General features: G+C 37.0%; 1 protein-coding gene across 13 annotated transcripts in view; it reads right to left on the reverse strand.

Moving 5' to 3' along the window:
* Positions 1–1,758: 1,758 nt before the first annotated feature.
* The window catches only part of NRG4 (neuregulin 4), a 132,542-nt gene continuing 107,250 nt past the window's right edge, over positions 1,759–27,050 (reverse strand). For all 13 annotated transcript variants that reach the window (XM_089906957.1, XM_089906955.1, XM_089906953.1 and 10 more), the window contains 2 exons: positions 20,630–20,709; positions 1,759–11,020 (listed from right to left, as the gene is read on the reverse strand). In XM_089906957.1, the coding sequence (XP_089763083.1) occupies positions 11,004–11,020; positions 20,630–20,709 (97 nt within the window). In that variant the 3' untranslated portion in view covers positions 1,759–11,003. The remainder of the gene's footprint in view (positions 11,021–20,629; positions 20,710–27,050) is intronic.

Here is a 27,050-nt window from a genome sequence, read left to right on the forward strand (position 1 = left end):
TTTATTTATATAAATGATAAAAATACTTAAAAGAAGTTTCTTTTATTTATGGTTATACTCAATCTTAGTTCCTGAAGAAAGTCCAAAGAAAAGTTTGATTGCCATAGAACTTTTAATCTGTGAATATTAATATTTAGCCATTTTTATTTATTAACTCTTCTATTATTTGACATTGGTACCCATTATCAAGTAGACAATATCTCAAAATTTAAGTCCTTGGTTATGCTTACATAGCATATAAGGAAAATACTTTGTAAATTTTCTTTGTCCTTGATATTAACCAGAGTTGACTGAACAGTAGAGGAAAAAAGATTTTGAAAATGGAAATATGAACAAAATGCACCTGGTTGAATGAACTGTTTTATTTTTTTCAAATTAATACATAAAATGTTTTATTACTACTCAAAGGAGAGTCTGCTGCAAGGTCATTTCATACAGTATTCGAGGTTAATATATGGCTCCTTTTTATAGCTGAGACTTTGGAGCTTATTAGGAACAGTAAATTCATTTGGCCACAAGATTGTAACCCTGGTGCAAAATAGAAAGGGAAGAAGTTGAACCAATTGAAGGAGTAGTACTGATGAAAACAAAAGTTATTGGCCCTGCCTCTCAGAGGCTTTGACATTTCTGTGGAAGTGGGGGGGGGGATGATAATTTAACCAAAGTTAAAACAATTTATTATGGTTTTGAAAGGCTTGTCTTAAAAGCAGGCGTTAAAGAAAAAGTTACTGTTTCAGCTAAAAACATAATTCCTAGAAATGGCAACTGTTGTAGTTATTTGTGAAACTGGAAAAATGATCACATGAAAAAGTTGACATGAGCACAAAAAGAGAAGATGTACCCTTACTGTTTTCTTTACAATACTGAGCTGTCTTCTATCAAGTGACAAGGATAGGATAGTTTAATCAAGGTGTTTAAAAAATATTGATTTCCTTAATGTGCTTTCAAAGCAGAATCTTTCTGCAGCTACAATTTGCCTTGTTAAAGGCTGCTTCAAAGGAATAAACTCCTTGAAACGCCAAGTAGCAATATAAAAAAGAGTAAGGAAGCTTGGAATTAAGATCTCAAAACAGACACCCTACACATTGTTATAATTAATAGTCTGTGAGCTAGAGTAATGAAGGAGGTCCAGAAGGCCAGTTCACTACTGTAATTAATTCTCAACTTTGCTTAAACCTGCATCATTGGTAAATAAAACAACTTTTCAACCTAGTAAGAGAAGCCAAACAGCAAGAGTTTTGCCACTAATTTATATTACAAATGTAACACAATGAACATGCAAAGAATGTAAAATAAACTTTTACAAATCTGAGAATTTCCTAGGCATTCTGCAGAAATTTTTGAGAAAAAAATCTACTTCTGTCATTTTGTGCTCAGTCTAACCCATTTGAACACCACCATAAATTCCATTTTAATGAAAACAGAAGACTAAATCCTCTTGATTTGAAATTGAGATTTTAGATGACTGACTTGGTTTTCATTTGTAGAAAGGGAATGAGTCTGCTTAATGAAAATCCTAAAATAACAAAACATAGTATTAGTAATAACATCCTTGTTAAATAAACAAAACTAATACATGTGCTATGTAAAGAATGTTACCAGAAAGTTTTTTTTAATATTAGCCTGTGTAGAGAAAAATAGTCAAATATTTACAAGACATGTTATTTTTGTTTCATTTCTGCCTTACGCCATGATGGAGACAGAATAGAAGAATATATGCTACTCTAAAGTAGAAAACATTGGCAGAGGCCAGTAAACTTCTTTTTTTTTTTTTTTTTTTTTGCGGTATGCAGGCCTCTCACTGTTGTGGCCTCTCCTGTTGCGGAGCATAGGCTCCGGACGCCCAGGCTCAGCGGCCATGGCTCACGGGCCCAGCCTCTCCGTGGCATGTGGGATCTTCCCGGACCGGGGCACAAACCTGTGTCCCCTGCATCGGCAGGCGGACTCGCAACCACTGCGCCACCAGGGAAGCCCCAATAAACTTCATTTAATGTCTTGGTACTAAGAGTGTATGGAGCATTTCACTTCATAAAGTTTTTATAAAAGTTACTGTTCTCTAGTGACATCACAGCCAGTAAAAAAGGCAAGATAATTACAAGAAATTGGAAAAAATACATATATTCATTAATTTTAAATGTAAATCAGTGAAGATAATTGAGACCATTTTCTTAACCTTTTCACAATACCTCCACATCTAACCAAAATTCAGTCACCATACATGTATCTAAAACATAACTCTGTTCAAGGCCTAGTCAGGATACTAGAATTACAGATAGGAATAAACATAATTGAGCTGAGTGACACTAACTAGCAACTGTGTGAACCAAATTTGTTGGTGCTCTGGAAAACAAAGGTTTACAGCAACTAACACAGTGCCCAGTGAAGAAAACCCATCCTCAGAATGGTAGGAAAGTTTTGTGATTTTTTTACTCACCCTTGCCTCCCATGCAGTGGTGCTCTTATTCTTAAAATGACAGAAGGATGGTTTCCAGTTCCCTCCCTCAAACCAGAAGAGGAAGAATAGACTATTTGCAAATCACTGTTTGTCATTTCTAATCTGTGGGGGGGATTAGAAGGACTGACTCAAGGTGCTCATCACTGTTTTGCATAACTTGGAAATCAGGCAAGAAAGAGTAGGCGCTGCTTGTGAAAGCTGCAAGATGACTAGAATCACAGCCACCTTCACCTGGTGAAGACATAAAACAGGCTGTGTAAGGCCTAGAGGAGAAGCTGGGGTGAGATTTTTGAGAAACCGGGCATTCAAAAGCAGTTGTACCCAGGGGAAGATACAGAATGCCAAATGAATGTACAGGCAAAACATGCTCAGAAAAGATTTAAGAGAGCCTTAGGTGTTCATCTTGGTCTGATCCCTAGGATAGAAGCAGGCCTAAGCTAAGAGCTGCAGGAGTGCCTTAGCACACAGCTGAAATGCAAAAAGGAGAACTGGCATTCAAGGAAATCTCTAAAAACAGCTGAACATGAGATAATAGGAACAGAGGTTTCAGTGATCACACACAAGGGATAGTCTTTGTAAAAGCACCTTGGAGAAGTCTCAAAAACAAATGAACAACAGCATTCAGCAGTCAGCAACAACTGGTAAACACTGGGAATAGAAGACAATGTTATATCCAGAATTACAGTACTGTAATAGTGAAATGCCCAATTTTCAACAACAAAAAGTCTGTAAGGCAGACAGAGAAACAGGGAAACGAGGCCTATTCAATGGAACATTGAACTTACTAGAAAAAGACCTTTAAATATGCTCAGAGAACTAAAGGAAATCAAGAAAGTGATGAATAAAATGAGAATACCAGTGGAGAGAAATTATAAAAAGGAACCGAACAAATTTTGGAGCAGAAAGTTACAATAACAGAATTTTTACTGGAGGGGTTGAACAGCAGATTTGAGCAAGCAAAAGAACTCATCAGCAAGTTGAAGACAGGACAGTTGAAGTAACTGTGTCTAAGAAAGCAAAGTAAACAATCGAAGGGATTTGTAAGATACCATCAAATGGAAGAAGAAACAGGAGTCCCAGAAGGAAAAGAGAAAGCTACGTAAAGTTTATTTGAAGAAATGATGACAAAAGAGCTTGCCAAATTTGATGCAAGACATGGATGTACATATCAGGAGGCTCAACAAACTCCAAATAGGGTAAAGTCAAAAGAGACACCAAGATACATTATAGACGGTCCTTGACCTAGGACAATTTGACTTAGGATTTTTTCAACTTTACAATGGTGTAAAGATGATATGCATTCAGTAGAAACCATACTTACTTCAAGTTTTGAATTCGGATCTTTTCCCAGGCTAGCAGTATGCAGTAAGATATGCACTTATGATGCCTAGCAGTGGCAGAAAGCTGCAGCTCCCAGTCAGCTGCATGATCATGAGTAAACATCTAATACACGTACAACTATTCTGTTTTTCAGTACAGTATTCAGTAAATTACATCACTTCAAAATAGGCTTTGTATTAGCTGATTTTGCCCAGCTATAGGCTAACGTAATTGTTCACAGCACATTTAAGATAGGATAGGCTTAGCTATGATGTTCAGTAGGTTAGGTATATAAAATGCATTTTCAACTTATATTTTCAACTTACCATGGGTTTATCAAGATACATCCCCATTGCAACTGGAGGAAAATCTGTATAATTAAGCTATACAAAGAGAAAGAATCTTGAAAGCAGCAAGAATGAAGAAACATCACATAAAAGGGATCTTCAGGGCTTCCCTGGTGGCGCAGTGGTTGAGAGTCTGCCTGCCAATGTAGGCGACACGGGTTCGTGCCCCGGTCTGGGAAGATCCCACATGCCGCGGAGCGGCTGGGCCCGTGAGCCATGGCTGCTGAGCCTGCGTGTCTGGAGCCTATGCTGCACAACGGGAGAGCCCACAACGGTGAGAGGCCCGCGTACCACATTAAAAAAAAAAAAAAAAGGGATCTTCAATAAGATTATCAGATTTCTCGAAAAAACTGTCAACCTAAAATCTTCTATCTGGCAAAACTCTCCTTCAAAAATGAGGGAGAAATTAAAACATTACCGGACACTGATACAACTGGACCTGCCCTGCAAGAAATGCTAAAGGAAATTCTTCAAGTTGAAATGAAAGGACAAAGGATAGGAACAGGAAACCATATGAAGAAGTAAAGCTCTCCAGTAAAGGTATACATGAACAATTATAGAAGCTAGTATTATAACTTTGATTTGTAACTCTTTGTTTTCCACACAATTTAGGAATGAACATATAAAAATACAGTTAATTGGTTTATGTTTTTAGACACAATGCTTAAAGATGTAATCTTGTGACAGTAATAGTTGAAAGGGAGTGAGGGCAAAGTTATATAAGAGCAAAGTTTTTATGCACTATTGACGTTAAGCTGCTGTAAATTCAAATTAGTGTCATTACTTCATGATGTTAAATGGAATCCCCATGGTAACCACAAAGAAATAGCTATAGAATACACACAAAAGGAAAAAAGAGAATTTAAATGTTTCACTATAAAACAAAACACAAAAGAAGACACTAACACAGAAAATAAGGAGCAAAAATATTCCATGCAAATAGTAACCAAAAGGGAACAGTATATTATTATGAGACAAATAGACTTACAACCTTTTTGGATTTAAAGAGACAGAAAAGTACATTATATGTTAAAAGGTTTTATACAACAGTGTAACAGTTATAAACATTTACACATCTAATAACATCCTCAAAATACATTAAGCAAAACACAACATACCAAAACAGCACTGCTTTCATTGCACCCCATAAGACAGAAAATTCTAGCTGTAAATGCTCACGTTTTAAAAAAGAAATCTGAAATCAACATTCTAACTTTATAACTTAAGGAACTAGAAAAAGAAGAACAGACTAAACCCAAAGCTAGTAGAAGGAAGATTAGAACTAAGATAAGCAAAATACTGAAAAAATCAATAGAAAATTTTGAACTAAAAGCTAGTTCTTTGAAAAGGTTAACAAAGTGGAAAAACCTTTAGCTAGATCAATAACGAGAAGATTCAACTTCTAAAAACAGAAATAAGAGTAGGGTTATTACTAATGAGTCTACAGAAATAAAAAGGATAAGAGTACTATGAGCAGTTTTAAACAAGTTGAATAACCTAGATGAAATGGATATATTTCTAAAAACAAAAGCACAACCATACTAAGACTGATTAATGAAGAAATAAAAAATCTACATAGACCTATAGGTAGAAGGGAGATTGATTGAATCAGCCATCAAAAACCTCCCAACAAAGGAAAATCCTGCAACCTCTGGCTTTACTCAATTCAGCCAAACATTTAAAGAAGAAATAACTCCAGTCCTCCAACTTTTCAAAAAAATTCAATAGGTGGGAACACTTCCTAATCCATTGTATAAGGCCAGTATTGCTGATACCAAAGCCAGACAATGACAACACAAGAAAAGAAAAAGACCAATACCCCTGATGAATATTGATGCAGACATCTTAAAGTATTAGCAAACTGAATTCAAGAGCACATTAAAAGTTTTATACATTTTGAACAAGTGGATTTATTGCTGCAATGCAAGGATGGTTCAACAGATGAAAATCCAATCAAATACAATACACTGCATTAGCAGAATGAGGGTCACACATGGATCCCATCAGTTGATGCCGAAAAAGAATTTGACAAAGTTCTTTTTGATTAAAAAAAAAAAACCACCCCCCCCAGGAACTGAAGGAAGCTACCTCAATATAATAAAGACCACATATGAAAATCTTACAGCTAACATACTCAATGGAGAAGGACTGAAAGAAACAAGACAAAGATGCAGCTTTTACTACTGCTATTCAACATAGTGTTCGAAGTTTGAGGCAGAGTAATTAGTCAAGAAAAAGATTGAAATTAGAAAGGAAGAAGTAAAATTATCTCTGCAGAATACATGATCCTATATGTAGAAAACACTAATGTTCCCTGCACCCCAAAATCTGTTAGAACTTAGAAACAAATCAGCAAAGTTGAAGCATACAGAAGCAACACACAAAATCAGTTGCCTTTCTGTACACTAACACGAACAACCCAAAACAGAAATTAGGATACCTCCCTTTACAATAGCATCAAAAACAATAATATACATAGGAATTAACTTAATGAAGGTGAAAGACTTGTACACTGAAAACCACAAAACATTGCTGAATGATGTTAAAGATGACACATAAATGGAAAGACATCCCGTGTTCATAGATTGGAAGACTTAATACTGGTATGATGTCAGGTGATCTACAGATTCAATGTAATCCACTTCAAAATCTCAATGACATTTTTAACAGAAAATAGAAAAATAAGCAGAATATCTAGGATCCCCAAATAGCCAAAACAATCTTGAAAAAGATTAAAGATGGAAGGCTCACACTTCCTGATTTCAAATTTTACTGCAAAGGTACAATAATCAAAACTGTGGTACTGAATAAAAACAGACATATAGACTAGTGGAGTAGAATAAAGAATCCAGAAATCCTCACATATATGGTCAAATGATTTGGGGGAAGTGCACCAAGACCATTTAATGGGAAAGGACAGTGTTTCCAACAAATGGTGTTGGGAAAATAGGATATCCACATGCAAAAGAATGAAGTTGGATTTTTATCTAACACCATATAGAAAAATTAATTCAAATGGATCAAAGACCTAAACCTAAGACTTAAAACTCCACTCTTAGAAGAACACAGGGGAAAAGTTTCAGGACATTGGATTTGGCAGTGATTTCTTGGATATGACACCAAAGTCACAGGCATCAGAAGAAAAAACAAACTGGGCTTCATCAAAAATTAAACATTTATGTATCAAAGGACACTATAAATGGAGTGAAAAAAGCTATCCACAGAATGGGAGAAAATATTTGCAAATCACATATCTGATGAGGGATTAATATCCATTAATATATAAAAAACTAAAATGCAACAACAGCAACAAAAGACAACCCAAATCAAAACTGGGCAAAGGACTTGAATAGTCAGGTATCCAAAGAAGATACAGTATGGCCAATAAGCACGTGAAAAAATGCTCAACATCACTAACCATTTGGGCAATGCAAATCAAAACCATGATGAAATACCACTTCATACCCATTAGGGTGGCTATTATTGGGGAAAAAAAAAAGTGTTGGCAAGGATGTGGAGAAACTGGAACTTCTGTTCACTGCTGCTAGGAATATAAAGTGGTATAGCTGCTGTAGAAAACAGTATGTCAGTTCCTCAAAAAATTAAATACAGAATTAGCATTTGATTCAGCAATTCCACTTCTGGGTATTGATACAAAAGAACAGAAAACAGGGGCTTGAACAGATACTTGCACATGTATGTTCATGGAAGCATTATCTCAACAGCCAAAAGGTGAAATGACTCATGTTCATTGATTAATGAATGAATAAGCAAAATGTGGTAGATAGATACAGTGGAATATTATTCAGTCATATAAAGGAGTGAAATTTGGATACATACGATAGTGCTGATGAACCCTGCAGACATGGTAAGTGAAATAAGCCACACACAAAAGGACAAATACATGATTCTACTTACATGAAGTACTGAGAATATTCAAACACTTAAAGTAGAATGTTGGCTACCAGGGTGTTGAGTGGAGGAAGGGGGAGTTATTGCTTAATGGGTACAGTGTTCAGTATGGAATGATGAGAAAGTTCTGGAGACGGATGGTGGTGATGGTTGGTTGCACCAGTGTGAATATACTTAATGCCACTGAATTGTATATGTAAAAATGGTACATCTTACGTATATTTTTCTACCATAAAAACTTCTTTAAACCACCAAAAGTCATATAACCTAGCTATTTTTAAAAAACACAAAGGTTATCAAGCCACAAGACACAGAGGAAGTTTAATTTGTATATGGCTAAGTGAAAGAAGACAGTCTGAAAAGGTTACATACTGTATGACTCCAACTATATGACATTCTGGAAAACTATAGAGCTAGTAAAGGGATTAGTGGTTATCACTGTGAGATTGGGAAGGCTGAGTAGATGCAGCACAGGAGATTTTTAGGGTGGTGAAGTTATTCAACATGATACTGTAGTGGTGGACACATAAAATGATGCATTTGTCAAAATCCATAAAACTATAACAAAAAGAGGAGCCTTAATGTAAACTATAGACTTTTGTTAATGTTGTTTCATTTGTTTAATTTATAATTGTTTCATTTATATTAGCAAATGTAGCACACTAGTACATTTTACACAGATGTTTAATAGTAGGGAAAGCTGTGTGGGAGAGGGAAGTATATGGGAACTCTCTGCAGTGTCTTCTCAATCATTCTATAAATGTGTAACCTTTTTAAAAAATAGTCTTTAAAAATTCTATGAGGGTTTTTCGTTTTGTATACTCTAGTGCCTCAAGCTCATGAGTATTAGTTGTAAGTGAATGATGGGTAAATGAATGAGTGAATGAATGGATCAGTGGCACTAGTGACAGATTCAATTCACAGTGCTCACACTGGGCTAGACTGTTGGGAAAAGTCAGTGTGTACCGACTGAGGGATTAATAACCAGAATATCTGAAGAACTCCTAAAATGCAACAACAGCAGCAAGAGAAAACCTAGTTCAAAATAAGCAAAGGACTTGAATAGGCAGATATCCAAAGAAGATATACAGATGACCAATAAGCACATGAAAAGATGCTAAACATCACTATTTAGGGAAATGCAAATCAAAACCACAATGAGATACCACTTCACACCTATTAGGATGGCTATTAAAACAAACAAACAAAAACAAGTGTTGGCAAGGATGTAGAGAACTGGCTTGAAGGGGAAGTTGTTCACAGGTGGGCTGTTCATTTGGCCAGAGCTTGCTCCTCTGCCTCAGCTATTTACTAGCCCTAGACCTTTGGTGTTCAGAACTCCCACTGCTCCAAGCTACTCCACAACTCTTCGTATGTCCTGAAAGTTGCCATTGGTTTTTTTCTATTATATTTCAGGGTAACTACACAGTTGGAAAAACTGAAGAAACTGTTCTGGCCTAATGAATTCTTTATTTTGCTCCTAATAAGATGAAAACCTAACGTTCTGCAAAATCATGCCCTAAAATTAAAAGCCTTATGGGGAAAATAAGTTTGGGATTTTGTAACCTGAGCAGTAACAAAAGCTAGAATCCTAAATTTCCACTAGAATCCACTGAGCATTAGTCCGTCTTCTGTGTACTTAAACTTTGGGGCTTGTGTTTCTTTCAGACATAGATCCTTGAAATCAATTGCTTCTCATAGAGAAATGATTTTCATCAATATTAAAAATACGATCTAAAGGTAGCTGCCAATGATAGGGATAGAACAGGATAGTTAACACAGGTAGTTTTACAAGTCCCACTAGGGGATTATAGACACAAAGGGAACTTTGAGAGACCATTGTAAGCTAATGAACACTCAAGAAAGCAATCAGAACACTGTGAAACAAAACAGGTCTGCTTAACAATGAAACCATGCAATAAAAGCACGAGATATGCCCCAGGCCATTAAGTGAAAAAACAAGGCCTGCAGCCTGCTGGTCAAGGTCAGCAAGATAATGATCCTTAGGACGTGCACCTGAGCATGTACCAAGGCCAGGAATACAGGGGAAAGGTGGCATTCCAAAGTAGAAGACCCTCATACTGAAACCTGAGATGATTTAACATATTTTAGTCTATGTTACCACCCTTCTGCTGATTTGAATAGCACCATGACAGTCCCCGTTTGACCAAATAGGGTCAAAAACTCCTCTGACCCACCCAAAGGTGGAGCTAGTGATGTAAGCGTGATGTCTACTCACAGAATGTGGAAGAAGGTGGTCTTCTGCCACTTCCCACTTTTCCTTTGATTATAAAAACGTAGCCCACTTAGTTCCTGGGGCAGAGCTCTCTTGCCTGCCCACTTGTATCCTTCACAAGCATCCTATACTAATAAATCCACTTCTTACCTCCCACTTTGTCCCTCACCGAATTCCTTCTGCACCGAGACATAAGCACCTGTGAGTCATTAAAGTCCCGAGACAAGTTGTGTGGTTTCACCTTCATCAATCAATGCTTTTTTTCTAATCACCGGGTGAAATGTCTTCATGCCTTACCTGTACTTGCAACTTCCCCAGACAGCTTAACACAGTGAAAGCCACTAAAGCCACTCCTTGCCCTTAATTAGGATTTTCATCTTTTCTCTTAGGGTCTTGGTATATTTGCTAAAAGTTTCTCATTAGCTGTGAGAAAGTTTGCCTCTGGATGCTTCAACACATTAGCTTACTGGGAAAAATCATGTTTGACCAATGCAACTTTCACATAGGATTGATATTACTCCCCTATTTACCTACTGCAAATGAGCTAATAATACACGTGACAGAAACACACATACCTTGCAATAGGACAGACGGTGTTTCAGGGTATGATAACTTTCAGTCTTTTATTTAGAGAACAAGGAAGGATTAAGGTTTAATTTCTTTTACCTTTTGGTGTTACATTTTCTGCCTTTGTAACAAAAAAGCAGTGATTTGGGTTCACTGTGATATTTCTTCAATGTTCTCCATGACCTATAGAAAATAAGAATTAAGATGTTTTCTCCATCTCAATTTTTCTTTATATGCACACCTTCCAACACATCTTTATTTTATTCACACATATACATCCACCCCTTCTGTTTGTGATATGAAGAGTTGAGGTGAACTAGCCTAGAACATCCAAATAAGCCACACAACACTCCTCAGAACACAGAAGAGTTGTGTCAGCACCTCCATTCAGATCTCACAGAGGAAAGTGTCCCTGCCTTTCCTCACTGCCTGTTTTCTGTTACCTGAAGTTCTAACAAGCCTGGTGAATTTTTTTTTTTTTTTTTTTGCAGCACGTGGGCCTCTCACTGTTGCGGCCTCTCCCGTTACGGAGCACAGGCTCTGGACGCGCAGGCCCAGTGGCCATGGCTCACGGGCCCAGCCACTCCGCGGCATGTGGGATCTTCCCAGACCGGGGCATGAACCCGTGTCCCCTGCATTGGCAGGCAGACTCTCAACCACTGCGCCACCAGGGAAGCCCCGTTGGTGAATTTTTTAAAAGATATTACAAATGATAAAGAGAGTAAGGGGAAAAGATTGCTAGAGTGAGTCATTCTAATGGCAATAAAAATTAATAACTGATGGCAAGAAAACAGAAGAAAGTAGCAAAAACAAAACAAAAATCAGGACTAAAAACCAAACCAAACCAAAACAAAAAAACCCTGTGGCTAGCTAGGACTATTTAATCTAGGGACAATTCCCTCCATAGCCGATGAGCCCTAAGTCTGTAACCCATATCTGTGGAAGCATAAGTGCAGTACAAAAAACTTGGACTTGGGGTTTAAATCCTTGTTCTACCACCTCATGTGTGATCTTGATGTTAACCTCTCTAAGCCTCAGTTTTCTCTTTTGTAGAGTGAGAATAATATCACCTGCCTCACAATGGGTGTTAGGACTTAAAAGAGTTCTCCTTCTCCGAAATGAAATATCAACCACAGTGCCTGGCACCTACAGACACCTGATGTTCATGATTACGTATTACACTGCTTTCTTTTCATTCGAAGAGCTGTACTTTCAGAACTAGTGCATTATGGCAATAGGGATACATAATCACAATCTAAATGTATGCTAGGACTTTAGGCTGTAGGTTTACTTAATGAACGAATTGAAAAGATTGCCTAGGGAGGTTTATATTCCAGAGGCACACAGGGTGACACGAACAAACCTATCAGAATGGAGTGATAAAATGAATAAAGCTTTATGGTGTGGTGGCAAGAGGAGTTTCCTGGTGAAAGCAGGTCATTAATAAAATTTAAAATAGAGTGTACCATCATGCTGTGATTTTCATAACAAATACGAGCTAATAGCATTAAGCAATTCCCAGTCCGCATGATCAACTTTATTTTCATGACACCCATCTTGTCACATGCGGTAAAAGGCATTTCTTTTTGCTTTTCTTAAAGTAATGGCCTTGCAGTTACTGATAGACTGTTTGACCTTGAAAAAATAAGTGGTCAGTCAGCTAATTTTGTGAGCTATGCCCAATACCTTATCTAGATTTTTACCCTTTGTTGTGACATTTTCTGCCTCCATTAAAAGAAAGCAGCAAATTAATACTTGAGTGCCAAAACTCTTTTCTCAATGAAACCAGAGTACCTCTGTGTGGAAAGGCTCCAAGGTAGCTTCTATTTTATTACAAACATGTCTTTATAAACAGGAAGAGGTCGACTTGTTTTTTATGTGTGTACATTTTCTAAAAAATAATTGTTTTTACCATCCCATTGAACGTTCTGAAAAAAAAATTAAGAGGCAAACCTTTTGAAGAGAAATGTTATTGGTGAATTACAAACACAGATCCTTGTGCAGTCAACCATTCCTACATTTTTTCTTGTCAGACTTAGCCTTATTTGTGTTAATCTTCCCAGTTAAAACCATGCTCAATAATAAATTTTCAGTTCTCTGAGAATTTCTTCACTGGTTACTTTACCATCAGGCATTTTACAAATGAATGTAGTTCCAGACAATATCATTACAAATTTAGCAAAAATCAACAAACTCACCAAACCATTAAAATACATGATTTCACTCAATTACAAAGTAGAGGAACACATCTCAATCTCTTGGTAACTCAAAAGTTAATTTTGAGCATATTAAAATGAATCATGTGACAGTATCATTTAATAACAGCATCTCTTTCTGGCTTTTTATTGTGAAATATACATAATAAGATTTACCATTTTAACCATTTTTAACTGTACAGTTCAGTTCCACACTGTTGTACAATCATCACCGCCATGCATCTCCAAAACTTTTTCATAATCCCACACTGAAACTCTGTAGTCATTAAATAACTCCCCATTCTCCTACTCTTAGCCCTTGGTAACAACCATTTTACTTTCTGCCTCTATGAATTTGATTACTCTAGATACTTCAAATAAGTGAAATCATGTAATACTTATCTTTTGTGTTTGGCTTATTTCACTTAGCATACTGTCTTAAAAGTTCATCCATGTTGTAGCATGAATCAGAATTTGATTCCTTTTTAAGGCTAAATAATATTCCATTGTATTTATGTACCACTTTGGGTTTATCAATTCATTCCTTTTTTTAAAAATGTTTTATTTAAGTATAGTTGATTTACAACGTTGTGTTAATTTCTGCTGTACAGCAAAGTGATTCCATTATACATATATATACAATCTTTATAAAAATACTCTTTTCCATTATGGTTCATCACAGGATATTGAATATAGTTCCCTATGCTCTACAGTAGGACCTTGTTGTTATCTATTCTATATATAACAGGTTGCATCTCCTAACGCCAAACTCCCACTCCATCACTCCCCCACCCCACCCCCTGATAACCACAATTCTGTTCTCTATGTCTCTGAGTCTGTTTCTGTTTCATAGATAAGTTTATTTGTGTTATAGTTTAGATTCCTCATATAAGTGATATCACATATTTGTCTTTCTACTTACTTCGCTTAGTATGATAATCTCTAGATCCATCCATGTTGCTGCAAACAGCATTATTCCATTCTTTTTTCATGGCTGAGTAATATTCCATTGTATATATATGTACCACATCTTCTTTACCCATTCATCTGTCAGTGGATAGTTAGGTTGTTTCCATGTCTTGGCTATTGTGAATAGTGCTGCTGTGAACACAGGGGTGCATGTATCTTTTCGAATTATAGTTTTGTCTGAATATATGCCCAGGAGTGGGATTGCTGGATTATATGGCAACTCTGGTTTTAGCTTTTTGAGGAACCTCTGTTCTCCACAGTGGCTGCACCAGTTTACATTCCCACCAACAGTGTAGGAGGGTTTGCTTTTCTCCACACCCTCTCCACCATTTGTTATTTGTAGACTTTTTAATGATGGCCAGTCTGACCAGTATGAGGTGATACCTCATTGCAGTTTTGATTTGCATTTCTCTAATAATTAGAGTCATTGAGCATCTTTTCATGTACCTGTTGGCCATCTGTACGTCTTCTTTGGAGAAATGTCTGTTTAGTTCTTCTGCCTATTTTTTGATTGGGCTGTTTGGTTTTTTGTTGAGTTGTATGAGCTGTTTGTATATTTTGGAGATTAAGCCCTTGTTGGTTGCATCACTTGCAAATATTTCTCCCATTCCGTGGGTTGTCTCTTTGTTCTGTTTATGGTTTCCTTTGCTGTGTAAAAGCTTATAAGTTTGATTAGGTCCCATTTGTTTATTTTTGCTTTTATTTCTATTGCTTTAGGAGACTGACCTAAGAAAACCTTGGTACAATTTATGTCAGAGAATGTTTTGCCTATGTTCTCTTCTAGGAGTTTTATGATGTCATGTCCTATGTTCAAGTCTTTAAGCCATTTAGAGTTTATTTTTGTGTATGGTATTAAGGTGTGTTCTAACTTCACTGATTTACATGCAGCTGTCCAGTCAATTCATTCCTTGATGGACATTTGGGTGGTTTCAATCTTTTGGCTATTGTGAATAATGCTTCTATGAACAGTGGTATACAAATAACTATTTGAGCTCCTGGCTTGGATTCTCTTATGTATATACCCTGAAGTGGAATTGCTGGATCATACAGTGATTCTATGTTTAATTTTTTTGCAGTCACTTCCCATTCCAAACTCAACCCTAGGCAACCACTTGCATAGGATCTTCAAGGTTCATCCATGTTATAGCATTAACCTTAATATAAATGCCAGCATGCAATTTGTGGTCTTTTGTGGCTGGTATCACTTAGCATAAAGATTTATCCATGTTACGGAGTGTATCAATACTTTGTCCCTTTTTATGGCTGAACAGTATTCCATTTTATGGACATACCATATCTAGTTGATGAATATTTAGATTATTTCCACTTTGGGTTTATTATGAATATTGCCACTATGGACATTCAAGTCTTTGTGTAGACATATGTTTTCATTTATTGTGGGTTGTTATCTAGGGATGGGATTGCTGGATATTAAGATAAATTTATGTTTAACTCTTTAAGAAACTGCTAAACTGTTTTCCACAGTAGCTATACTATTTATTTCTTCTTTTTTCTTTTTTTTAAATTGAAATATAGTTGATGTACAATATTATGTTAGTTTCAGGTGTCCTACATAATGGTTTGACATCTGCATACATTATGAAATAATGGTAAGTCTGGTAATCATCTGTCCCATACAAAGTGATTATAATATTATTGATCACATTCTTTATGCTGTATGTTACACCCCCATGACTTATTTATTATATAACTGGAGGTTTGTACCTCTTAATGTCCTTCACCTATTATGTCCACCATCCCTCCTTTCTGGCAACCACCCATTTGTTCTCTGCATCTATGAGTCTGTTTTTATAGATTCTTCCTTTTGTAATTTTTATATTTCTAGCTGTGGTTTCTTCTTTTCTGCTTATATAAGTCCCTTTAACATTTCTTGTAAAGCCAGTTTACTGGTGCTGAACTCTCGGCTTTGGCTTGTCTGAAAAACTCTTTATCTCTCCTTCCTGGGTAGAATATTCTTGGTTGTAGGTTTTTTCCTTTCCTCACACTGAACATACTGTGCTGTTCCCTTCTGACCTGCAAAGTTTCTGCTGAGAAGTCAGCTGACAGTGTTATGAGTTCCTTTGTACATCACTAGTTGTTTTTCCCTCACTGCTTTTAAGATTCTCTCTTAACCTTTAATTTTTTGCCATTTTTAATTACAATGTGTCTTGGTGTGGACCTCTTTGGGTTCATCTTGTTTGGGACTCTCTGTGCTTCCTGGACCTGGATGTGTTTCCTTTCCTAGGTTAGGGAAGTTTTCAACTATTATTTCTTCAGATAAATTCTCTGCCCCTTTCTCTCTCTCTTCTCAATTTCTGAGACCTCTATAATGTGGGTGTTAGTACTCTTGATGTTGTCGCAAAGTCTCAAACTATCCTGATTTAAAAATCTTTTCTTCTTTTTTCTGTTCAGCTTGGGTGATTTCCACTACTCAATTTTACTTTTTTACATATACATGTAACAAATATACATGTTAACAAATTCCCAGTATACAATATAGCATTATTAACTACAGTCATCATGTTGTACTTTAGATTTCTTCATTTATTCATCCCTACATAAGCACAACTTTGCAACCTTTTGACCAGCGTCTCCCCACTTCTCGCACTTCCTTACCCCCATAACCACCCTTCTTCTACTCTCTGCTTCTGTGTAACTTTTTGTAGGTAAAACATATGTGGGACTTCCCTGGTGGTCCAGTGGTTAGGACTCTGCACTTCCACTGCAGGGGACGCGGGTCCAATCCCTGGTCAGGGAACTAAGATGCTGCATGCCAGGCAGTGTGGCCAAAAAAAAAAAAAAAAAAGATTAAAAAAAACATATAAATGAGGTCATGAAGTATTTTTCTTTCTTTGTCTGGCTTATTTCACCTAGCATACTGTCCTGCAGGTCCATTCATGTTGTTGCAAACGGCAGGATCTCCTTTTTAAAGGCTGAGTAATATTTCGTTGTATATACCACCATTTCTTTATCTGTTCATCCATTGATGGACACAGGTTGTTTTCATATCTTGGCTATTGTAAATAATGCTACAATAACCATGGGAGCACAGCTATCTGTTTGAGGAAGAGGGATTGCTGGATTATATGGTAGTCCTATTTTTAATTTTTTGAGGAAACTCCATAACATTTTCTTTTTTTTTTTTTTTTTTGCGGTGTGTGGGCCTCTCACTGTTGTGGCCTCTCCCGTTGCAGAGCACAGGCTCCGGACGCACAGGCTCAGTGGCCATGGCTCACAGGCTCAGCCGCTCCGTGGCATGTGGGATCTTCCCGGACCGGGGCACGAACCTGTGTCCCCTGCATTGGCAGGCAGACTCTCAACCACTGTGCCACCAGGGAAGCCCCATAACATTTTCTATAATGGCTTAACCAATTTACATTCCCACCAACAGTGTACAAAGTTTCCTTTTTTTCCAACATCCTTGCCAACACTTATCTTTTATCTTTTTGATAATAGTCATGAGGTAATATTTCATTGTGGTTTTGATTTGCATTTCCCTGATGATTAATGATAGTGAATACCTTTCATATACTTGTTAGCTATTTGTATATCTTTTTTGGAAAAATGTCCATTCAGGTCCTTTGCTCCTCTCCTCCTTTTTGGTCACATACACAAAGGAAAAAACTAATTTCTGGAAACTCTGGGAAATTTTTTGTCTCCTTCATGGGCTTATGTATTAAGATGTAATTGGTCCTATGACACTCAGTAAGAAGAGAGAGGAATCTTACTTGAACTTAAGGTTTAAAAAAAATAAAACTTGCGATTAACTCATAAGAAATCCTACACTTAAAATCCCGTTTGACTGCTTTATAAACAGTTATTTTAATATTTCATATATTTAGAATTATAGCGGTAAAAAGGCATTCCATGTACATTTCTCTGAGAACTCAAAGAAAGAATGAGCTTAGCATGCTGGAGAGGCCCATTTTGAAAATGGGTTGGTTGGTTTTTTTGCTATTGAGTTGTATGAGTTCCTTATTTATTTTGGGTTTTAACCCCTTTTCTGATATATGTTTGCAAATATTTTCTCCCATTCCTTAGGTTGCATTCTCATTTTGTTGATTATTTCTTTTGCTGTGTGAAGATTTTTAGTTTGATGTAGTCCCTCTTGTTTATTTTCGCTTTTGTTGCCTGAGCTTTTGGTGTCATATCCAAAAAATCATTGCAAATGCCAAGGAGCTTTTTTCCTATATTTCCTTCTAGGAGTTTTATGGTTCAGGTCCTGCATGTAAGTATTTAATTCATTCTGAGTTGATATTTGTGTATGATGCACTATAGTGGTCCAATTTCATTCTTTTCTATGTGGATATCCAATTCTCCCAACACCATTTATTGAGAAGACTATCCTTTGTGTATTCTTGGCACCCTTGTCAAAAATTCATTGACTGTACATGATGGGATTCATCTCTGGTTTCCTCAATTCTGTTCCATTATCTATGTGTTTCTTTTTATGCCAGTACCATACTGCCTTGATTACTGTAGCTTTGTAATATAATTTGAAGCCAGGAAGTATGTTGCCTCCAACTCTCCTCTTCTGCAAGATTGCTTTGGCTATTCAGAGTCTTTTGCGGTTTCATACAAATTTTAAGATTGTTTTTTCTATTTCTGTGAAAAATGCTATTGGAATTGTATGGTTTTCATTGTACAGATCTTTCACCTCCTTGGTTAAATTTATTCCTAAGTATTTTATTCATTTTGATGCTACTGAAGATAGGATTGTTTTCTTGATTTCCTTTTTGTATAGATCACTGTGTAGAGAAATGCAACTGATTTTTATATGCTGATTTTTGTATCCTGAAACTTTACTGAATTCATTTATTTGTTCTAACAGTTTATTAATGAGTGTTTAGGGTTTTCTACATATATGATCATGTCATCTGCAAACAGAGATAATTTAACTTCTTCCTTTCATATCAGGATGTTTTTTCCTTTCTCTTCTTTTCTTTTCTTTGTCTGATTGCTCTTGCTAGTACTTCCAGTACTATGTTAAACAGAACTTGTGAGAATGGGCATCCTTGCCTTATACTGAATCTTAGAGAAAAACCTTACAGTTTTTCCCCATTGATAATAATGTTAGCTGTGGGATTTTCATAAATGGCCTTTATTGTGTTGAGGAAGTATCTTTTTATACCTATTTTGTTGAGAGTTTTTATCATAAATGGATGTCAAACTTTGTTAAATGCTCTTTCTGCATCTACTGTGATGATGTTTTTTTTTTTTTTTTCGGTACATGGGTCTGTTGTGGCCTCTCCCGTTGCGGAGCACAGGCTCTGGACGCACAGGCTCAGCAGCCATGGCTCACGGGCCCAGCCGCTCCACGGCATGTGGGATCCTCCCAGACCGGGGCACGAACCCGCGTCCCCTGCATCGGCAGGCGGACTCTCAACCACTGCGCCACCAGGGAAGCCCGATGATGTGGTTTTTATCTTTCATTCTATTAACGTGGTGTATCACATTGACTGATATTCATATGTTAAACTAACAGGTTTGTAATTTTTGATTGGATGTTAGATATGTGAATTTTACCTGTTGGGTACTGGATTTTTTTTTTTTTTTTTGTATTATTGAGCTTTGATCCCAGATGCAGTTATTTGGAAACAAGTTGATTCTTTCAGTTCTTGCTTTTAAGGTTTGTTAGGCAGGACTGGAGCAGTGCTCAATCTAGGGCTAATTATTCCCCACTACTGGGGAAACACTCTCCTGTGTACGCTACCTACTACCCAATGAATATTTAGGATTTTTAGCCTTATTATTGGGAACAGGCACTTTTCCTAGCCTTGTGTGAGTACTGGGTACCTCTAATCCTGTCAGGTAATTCTTACCCTAACCTCAAGTATTTTCCTACTATATATGTGCTGATTATTACTCAGCTGAATACTTGAACTGAAGATCTCTGAAATTCTCTCTCTTTGCAGCTCTCTCTTTTCCAGTACTCCATTCAGTGAACTATAGCCACATTGATGTTTCTGGACTCTCAGTTTCATCTTCTCAATTCAGGGAATCAACCAAGCTCAGCCTGGGCCATCCCCCCAAACCCCTGTGCCACAGCCTGGAAACTCCTTCAAGGCAATAATCTGAGGCAATCATTGGCTCATCTCAACTGTTTCCCATCTCTCGGGGATCACGCTCCTTTGTTTCCTGTCGTCCAATGTCTTGAAAACCATTGCTTAATGTATAATGTCCATTTTTAAATTTTTCAAGTAGTAGGTAAATCCAGGCCCTATTACTCCATCTTGGTCAGAAGCAGAAGTCTCACAATACTTTTAAAACATGAACTGACCTACAAGCTTCCCAAAGATTTGCCTATACTTGTAGGTAAAAATCCTCCTCCTCCTCCTCCCTGTCGACCAGCCCACTTCAGATTACTTCTGGAGAGATCAGTCCCTTACAGTAATCTATGTAACACATTATAGCTAACATCGTAATTTCACATATTGAGATAACATGGTTTTCTTTGGGGTAAAAAGGTGACTTGTGTCATATAGCTAGTAAGAAATTCATCTTCACATGAAAAACCCACAGAAAAAACTTCTGGGTTAACCATTTTTTGCATAGATCCAAATCCCATGTAACAACCACCATCTAATCTAGGGCTTTAAAATAAGCACTTCATTTTGAATTTACTCACTGTGGTGGACACTGGTACTGCTTGTCTCTACCAGGCTGATGTCATACTGGATCGAACTGGCCCTCTGAAGGTGGCCCTTCCTGACAGTAAAGAGGAAAGAAACACACCAATGGAAAATGGGTAAGTGGAAAACCGGAAAGAAAGTTTAAAGTTGAATATGTGGAGGTACATTTTCTTTTCCACAGCTCTCTGAAACTGCCAGAGCTTCCCTAAAACCATGCCCCATTATTTAACAAATCCCCCAGGCCAGGTAGGTCATCTGTGGGGACCTCAGACGCTGATGATGCCACTTAGTCTTCCTCCTTTAAGACAGCAGGACTGTTGTATTCTAGTGTAATGTTTTTGTGCTCTTCTCCAAGTGACTAGCTTTAATTATTCGTTGGGACCCTTATGTGACATGGGGTGGCTTTAGTCAACTATTGAAAAACTCATTTGCACTTTTATAAGGTTTCAGTTCATCAATCTTTTTGGTCATCGAGTCAATTAATATAGGTTCTAATTGTATTCAGGTGTCATGACAGAGTTTTAAAAAACTACTTTTGGGGCTTCCCTGGTGGCACAGTGGTTGAGAGTCCGCCTGCTGATGCAGGGGACACGGGTTCGTGCCCCGGTTCGGGGAGACGCCACGTGCCACGGAGCGGCTGGGCCCGTGAGCCATGGCCACTGAGCCTGTGCGTCCGGAGCCTGTGCTCCGCAATGGGAGAGGCCACAACAGTGAGAGGCCTGTGTACCGCAAAACAAAAACAAAAACAACTACTTTTAATATTAAATGAGATTTTGGAATGTACACTTCCTTTCAGTTTTTTTCAATAAGTCAGTGCCTAAAATATTACCTTACATTAATAAAAATTAATTCAAAACCACTTTTACCATAGCAAAATGAAAGTGTTTTGTAAAAATATACTGATTCCTCCTCATGAAACACAACTGATTCTAGCCTGGAGTTCAGCATTAGTGGGTTATCATTTTGGACCTCATTCAAATATGGCATTAATTACTTACTAAATTTCAAAAGGCCCTCAGCTTAAAGGAATTTCAGAAGTGAAACTGCTTGGTTGCAGCACATATAGTTTTTTAACTTTACAAGACATTTGCAAACTGAATCAAAAGTGTCCAAACTCTAAAATCTCACATTTTATATTGTTTGGGTTTTTAAAAAAAGTTTTGCCAATCTTATGGGCGAGATAATTGCAGGCTGAATTTGCAGTTTCCTGACTAAGAAGATTGAGCATCTTTTCATGTTTATTTTATGGAATTTTCTTCATCTTTTGTAAGTTTTTTTATTTTTCCCATTTGTCTACAGGTTTACTATTTTCTTGATTTGTAGGAGTTCATGATGCATCTATTTTCACATGTTGCAAACATCTTCTCCCACTTTGTAGACAGGCTTTTTTTCAATAGTGTCTTTTGATAACTAGAAGTTTAGTCAAATTTATCTGCCATTTGTTTTACAATCTGTACTTCCTGAATCTTGTTACAGAAATCTATCCTTACCCCCAAGGGCACAAAGACATTCTTTAAATGTTCTTCTGAGAGTTTTCATTTTGCATTTCACATTTAGGTCTTTAATCTACCTGTACTGATTTTGAGGTATGCTTTGAGGCAAAGATCCAACTTTACTTTCTTCCATGTGGATAAACAGTAATGCCAAGACTATTTTTTGGAAAGTCCGTTATTTCCCCACTGCACTGTAAACCGTTTCTGTTGTACAGTCGACCGGCTGTATCAGAGGGTTCTGCATTCGTGGATTCAAACAATCTCAAATCGAAAATATTTGAAAAAGAAAAAAAAGAATACAGAAAGCTCCAAAGAGCAAAACTTGAATTTGCCTAATGCTGACAACTATTTACATAGTATTTATATCATATTTACAACCATTTAACTACCATTTACATTGTATTAGGTGTTCAGAGATGATTTAAAGTATATGGGAGGATATGTGTAGGTTATTTGATCTTTTTAATGTCTGTGGCACCTGAGTTATTGTATCTTTATTCATTCCTAATATTATTCATTTGTGCCTTCCCCCCGTTTCTTTGAAAGAGATTTGTCAATATTATTAATCTTTTTATAGAACCAATTTTTGTCTTTGTTGTTCCTCTCTATTACACCTATTGTACATTTATTATCTTAAACTCCTACTCTTTATTTTTACTTCCTTCTAGTTTCCTGGCATTTATTTTGCTATTCTTTTTCTAACTTAGTGAGATGAATGCTTAGCTTATTTATTTCCAGGCTTTCTTCTTTTCTCATATAAGCATTTAGGGCTATAAGTTTTCCTCTGCTGGTTTATTTGCATCTCTCAGATTTGTTATATAGTATTTTCATTATAGTTCCAGTCAAAATATTTCCCAATTTCCATTGTGAGCTCTTTGATCCATGAATTATACAGACATGTATTTCTTAATTTCCAAATGTGAAGGTCTTTGATAGTTATTCTTGTCCCTGACTTTCCTCTTAATCACACTAAAGACTGAGCATGTGGTATAACATCAAACCTTTGAAATGTGTTGAAAACTGTTTTACTGCCCAGCACAGAATAATATTCATAAATATTCTGTATGAGTTTGTAAAGAATTTTGTACTGTGCTCTAGAATAAGTCTAGATCAAATGTGTTAATTACATTGCTAAAATCTTATAAAGCCTTACTGATTTTTATCTCCTTTCTTATAAATTTCTGAGACTCATACATTAAAATTTAACTGTGATGGTGGTTTTGCTTATTTCTCCTTTGTATTTCAAAGTTTGATTTATACTTTTTAAGATTTTGCTTATAAGAGCACATACATTTTTAAATTGTTAAATCCTCCTAGTGAACTAAATCTTTTACCATAACAGTTATTTTGTCTGATAGTTATATGACCTTTTTACTCCTAATCTTTTTGTACCCTTATCTGGAAGGATTTAGCATCTAGAATTTAGATTTTAAAATATAGGTGTATTACGACAATCTTTGTTTTTTACCTGGAATCTTTAGTACAATTATATTTAAAATAATTACTGATATATTTAGATTTAAATCTACCATGTTATATCATACTTTCTATTTATCCTTTTTTCTCTATTTTTCTTTATGTTTAATCAATTGATCATTTTTTATTCCTTTTTGTCCTTCCTCTAATTTGTAAATTATGTGTTTTGATTTTTTTCTTCAATTGTCACCCTAGACATGTTCATTCCTAATATATCAAGGTCTCACATTAACCTATATATTATCCTCCTCCCATTTAAAAACCTTTAGTATATGTTAATTACAAACCTTTCAACTTATTTGCTATCGCCATCATGTGTTTCTTTTTTAAAATAAATTATTTATTTTTGGCTGCATTGGGTCTTCATTGCTGCATGTGGGCTTTCTCTAGTTGCAGCGAGTGGGGGCTACTCTTCGTTGCGGTGCATGGGCTTCTTTTTCATTATGGTGGCTTCTCTTGTTGCAGAGCATGGGCTCTACGGAGCACGGGCTTCAGCAGTTGTGGCATGCAAACTCAGTAGTTGTGGCTAGTGGGCTATAGAGAGCAGGCTCAGTAGTTGTGGCGCACGGGCTTAGTTGCTCCACGGCATGTGAGATCTTCCCAGACCAGGGCTTGAACCAGTGTCCCCTGCATTGGCAGGCGGATTCTTAATCACTGTGCCACCAGAGAAGTCCTGCCATCATGTGTTTTAATTCCTCTTTTCAAAGACACAGTACAGTACTATTATTAAAATCTATACAATATTTGTTTTGATTCATTCACATAATGACTTTCTCTGATCTGTCTTCTTTCTTGCATCTCAATATACCATACAGAATCAATTTCCTTCTGCTTGAAAATATGAGAGGACAAACTCTTACAAGTTTTGCTTATCTAAAAGTATCTTTGGGACTTTCCTGGTGGTCCAATGGTTGAGAATCTGCCTTCCAATGCAGGGGACGTGGGTTCAATCCCTGGTCCGGGAAGACCCCACCTGCCGTGGAGCAACTAAGCCCATGCACCACAACTACTGAGCCTGCACTCTAGAGCCCGCGAGCCACAACTACTGAGCCCGCGTGCCACAACTACTGAAGCCTGTGTGCTCTAGAGCCTGTGTGCCGCAACTGCTGAAGCCCACACGCTCTAGGGCCCCTGTGCCACAACTACTGAAGCCCATGCGTCTAGAGCCCGTGCTCTGCAACAAGAGAAGCCACCTCAATGAGAAACCCATGCACCACAACAAAGAGTAGCCCCCACTCACCACAACTAGAGAAAGCCCACGGGCAGCAACAAAGACCCAATGCGGCCAAAAATAAATAAAATTTAAAAAAAAATAAATAAAAGTATCTTCATTTTACCCTCATTCCTGAAAGATGTTTTCAGTGATACAGAAATTTGGGGTTGATGGTTATTTTCAGTGGATACTGAAAATATCATTGCTTGCTCTGTCTTCTGGTTTTGCTTCTTTCCTACTGAGCAGCCAGCTTTCAGTAAAATTTTTTAAGATAATCTGTCATTCTTTTTTATTTATTTTTTATTTTTTTTGCGGTACGCGGGCCTCTCACTGTTGTGGCCTCTCCCATTGCAGAGCACGGGCTCCGGACGCACAGGCTCAGTGGCCATGGCTCACGGGCCCAGCCGCTCCGCGGCATGTGGGATCTTCCCGGACCGGGGCACGAACCCGTGTCCCCTGCATCGGCAGGTGGACTCTCAACCACTGCGCCACCAGGGAAGCCCCTGTCATTCTTTTGTAACATTTTTGCAGTGTTCTCTTTGAGCATCCTACAGTTTTACTGGGCTGTGCCCATATGTAAACTTATTTTTATCCTGCTTGAAATTTGTTGGACTTCTAGAATCTGTGGTTGACTTTCATCAGTTCTGCAAAGGTCTCAGCCATTACCTTTTCATATACTGCCTTTGCCCCTTTCTTCTATCATACATTTCTAGGTAATTTCTCTCTGGTCTCCCTTTTTCTTGACTTCTCTTGACCTCTCTATAACATTTTCCATTTCTTTTCCTCTCAGAATTACCTTCTGGGTAATTTCTTATCTATATCTTTCACTTCATTAAATCTTTTATTGTGTCTAGTTTGCTATTAAAAACATATTCTTGGTTAAAAAATTTTATTGAACTAAGACATGTATTGGCTTTTAAAAAATTACAATTATTATATTTTATGCATTACATTTCTGTTTTGGTCTTTGTCAAATTTGCTTATTTACAAGTCTCTCATTTATTTCTTGGTATATATTAAATATATGTATTTTATATTACGTATCTGAGTCTTCCAAAAAATAAAGATTTTGAATATCTGATTTTACTATCAGTTGTTTCTGTGGGTTCTAACTCATGGTGCTTCTTTTCTTATATGTTTGGTAATCTTGTTGTACTGTGAGATACTTTTTAAGGTAAAGGATGAAAGTGGGTTCTTCAAGAATTAATTTGCATTTGTTTCTGTCAACCACCTGGGGCACCGCCAGCCTGGATTATTCAACATTCCTAGCTTTTTTTCCCTAGACATTCAGACTGCATCAGGATGCAAACCAGATAATATTTGTGATTGGATGTTCCTTTTGTCCTTTCTTGTTCTTATATACAGTTGACCCTTGAACAATGCAGCAGTTAGGGGTGCTGACCATCACACAGTTGAAAATCCACATATACCCTTTACAGTTGGCCCTCCATATCTACGATTGCACATCCAGGGATTCAACCAACCATGGATTATGTAGTACTGTAGTATTTATTGAAAAAAATTTGCATATATGTGAACCCATGCAGTTCAAACCTGTGTTGTTCAAGGGTCAACTGTACTTTCATTTTCCTTTTATCTATACTTTCTACCAAAAAGGTATTGTTTAGCCTGCTCATACTAGCAATATTGCTAAATTCTGGCTCAAGCCTGCAGAGTTACTGTGTTCTAGAAGGTCTCCTCTGAAACTCTGTGTCATTAAGCACCTGTGGGGTACAACATACCATGGCACAAACTCAATGGGTTTGCACAGGAGTTTCATTTTTAGACAATTACAGCAATGTTAAAGCTCTATGGAATAAAAAAAATCCCTCTTAACAATTCCCAGTGGAATGAATATTAGATTTCCTAATAAATCCTTTGGTCATTATGTAGGACATGTATTTCTAGCTCTCTACCTTATAGGCATATGGTAGAATTGCATTTCCTGGTACCCCTTGTAATTAAGTAGGACCATGCAGCTCATTCTGGCCAATGAATCATGGCCAGACAGATCATTTCAACTCAAATATGAAACCCTCTGGCAGAGCAACCCACAGCATTCAGGATGGTGGCTGCTCCATCAGTTTGAGATTTTAAGTGACTATGATTATAAAAGCCAGTCTGCCAAATGATAATAATTATACGCTATGAATGGGAAATAGTCTTATTTTTTTAAGCCACTAAACTGTTAGGGTTGATAATTACCTAGCCTATCCTGATTGATATTACAAAAGT

Source organism: Delphinapterus leucas, chromosome 2 (genome assembly GCF_059928025.1).
Source record: "Delphinapterus leucas isolate spDelLeu-1000000601 "Yukka" chromosome 2, BTC_Dleu_Yukka2, whole genome shotgun sequence".
In the NCBI taxonomy this organism is placed as follows: domain Eukaryota; kingdom Metazoa; phylum Chordata; class Mammalia; order Artiodactyla; family Monodontidae; genus Delphinapterus; species Delphinapterus leucas.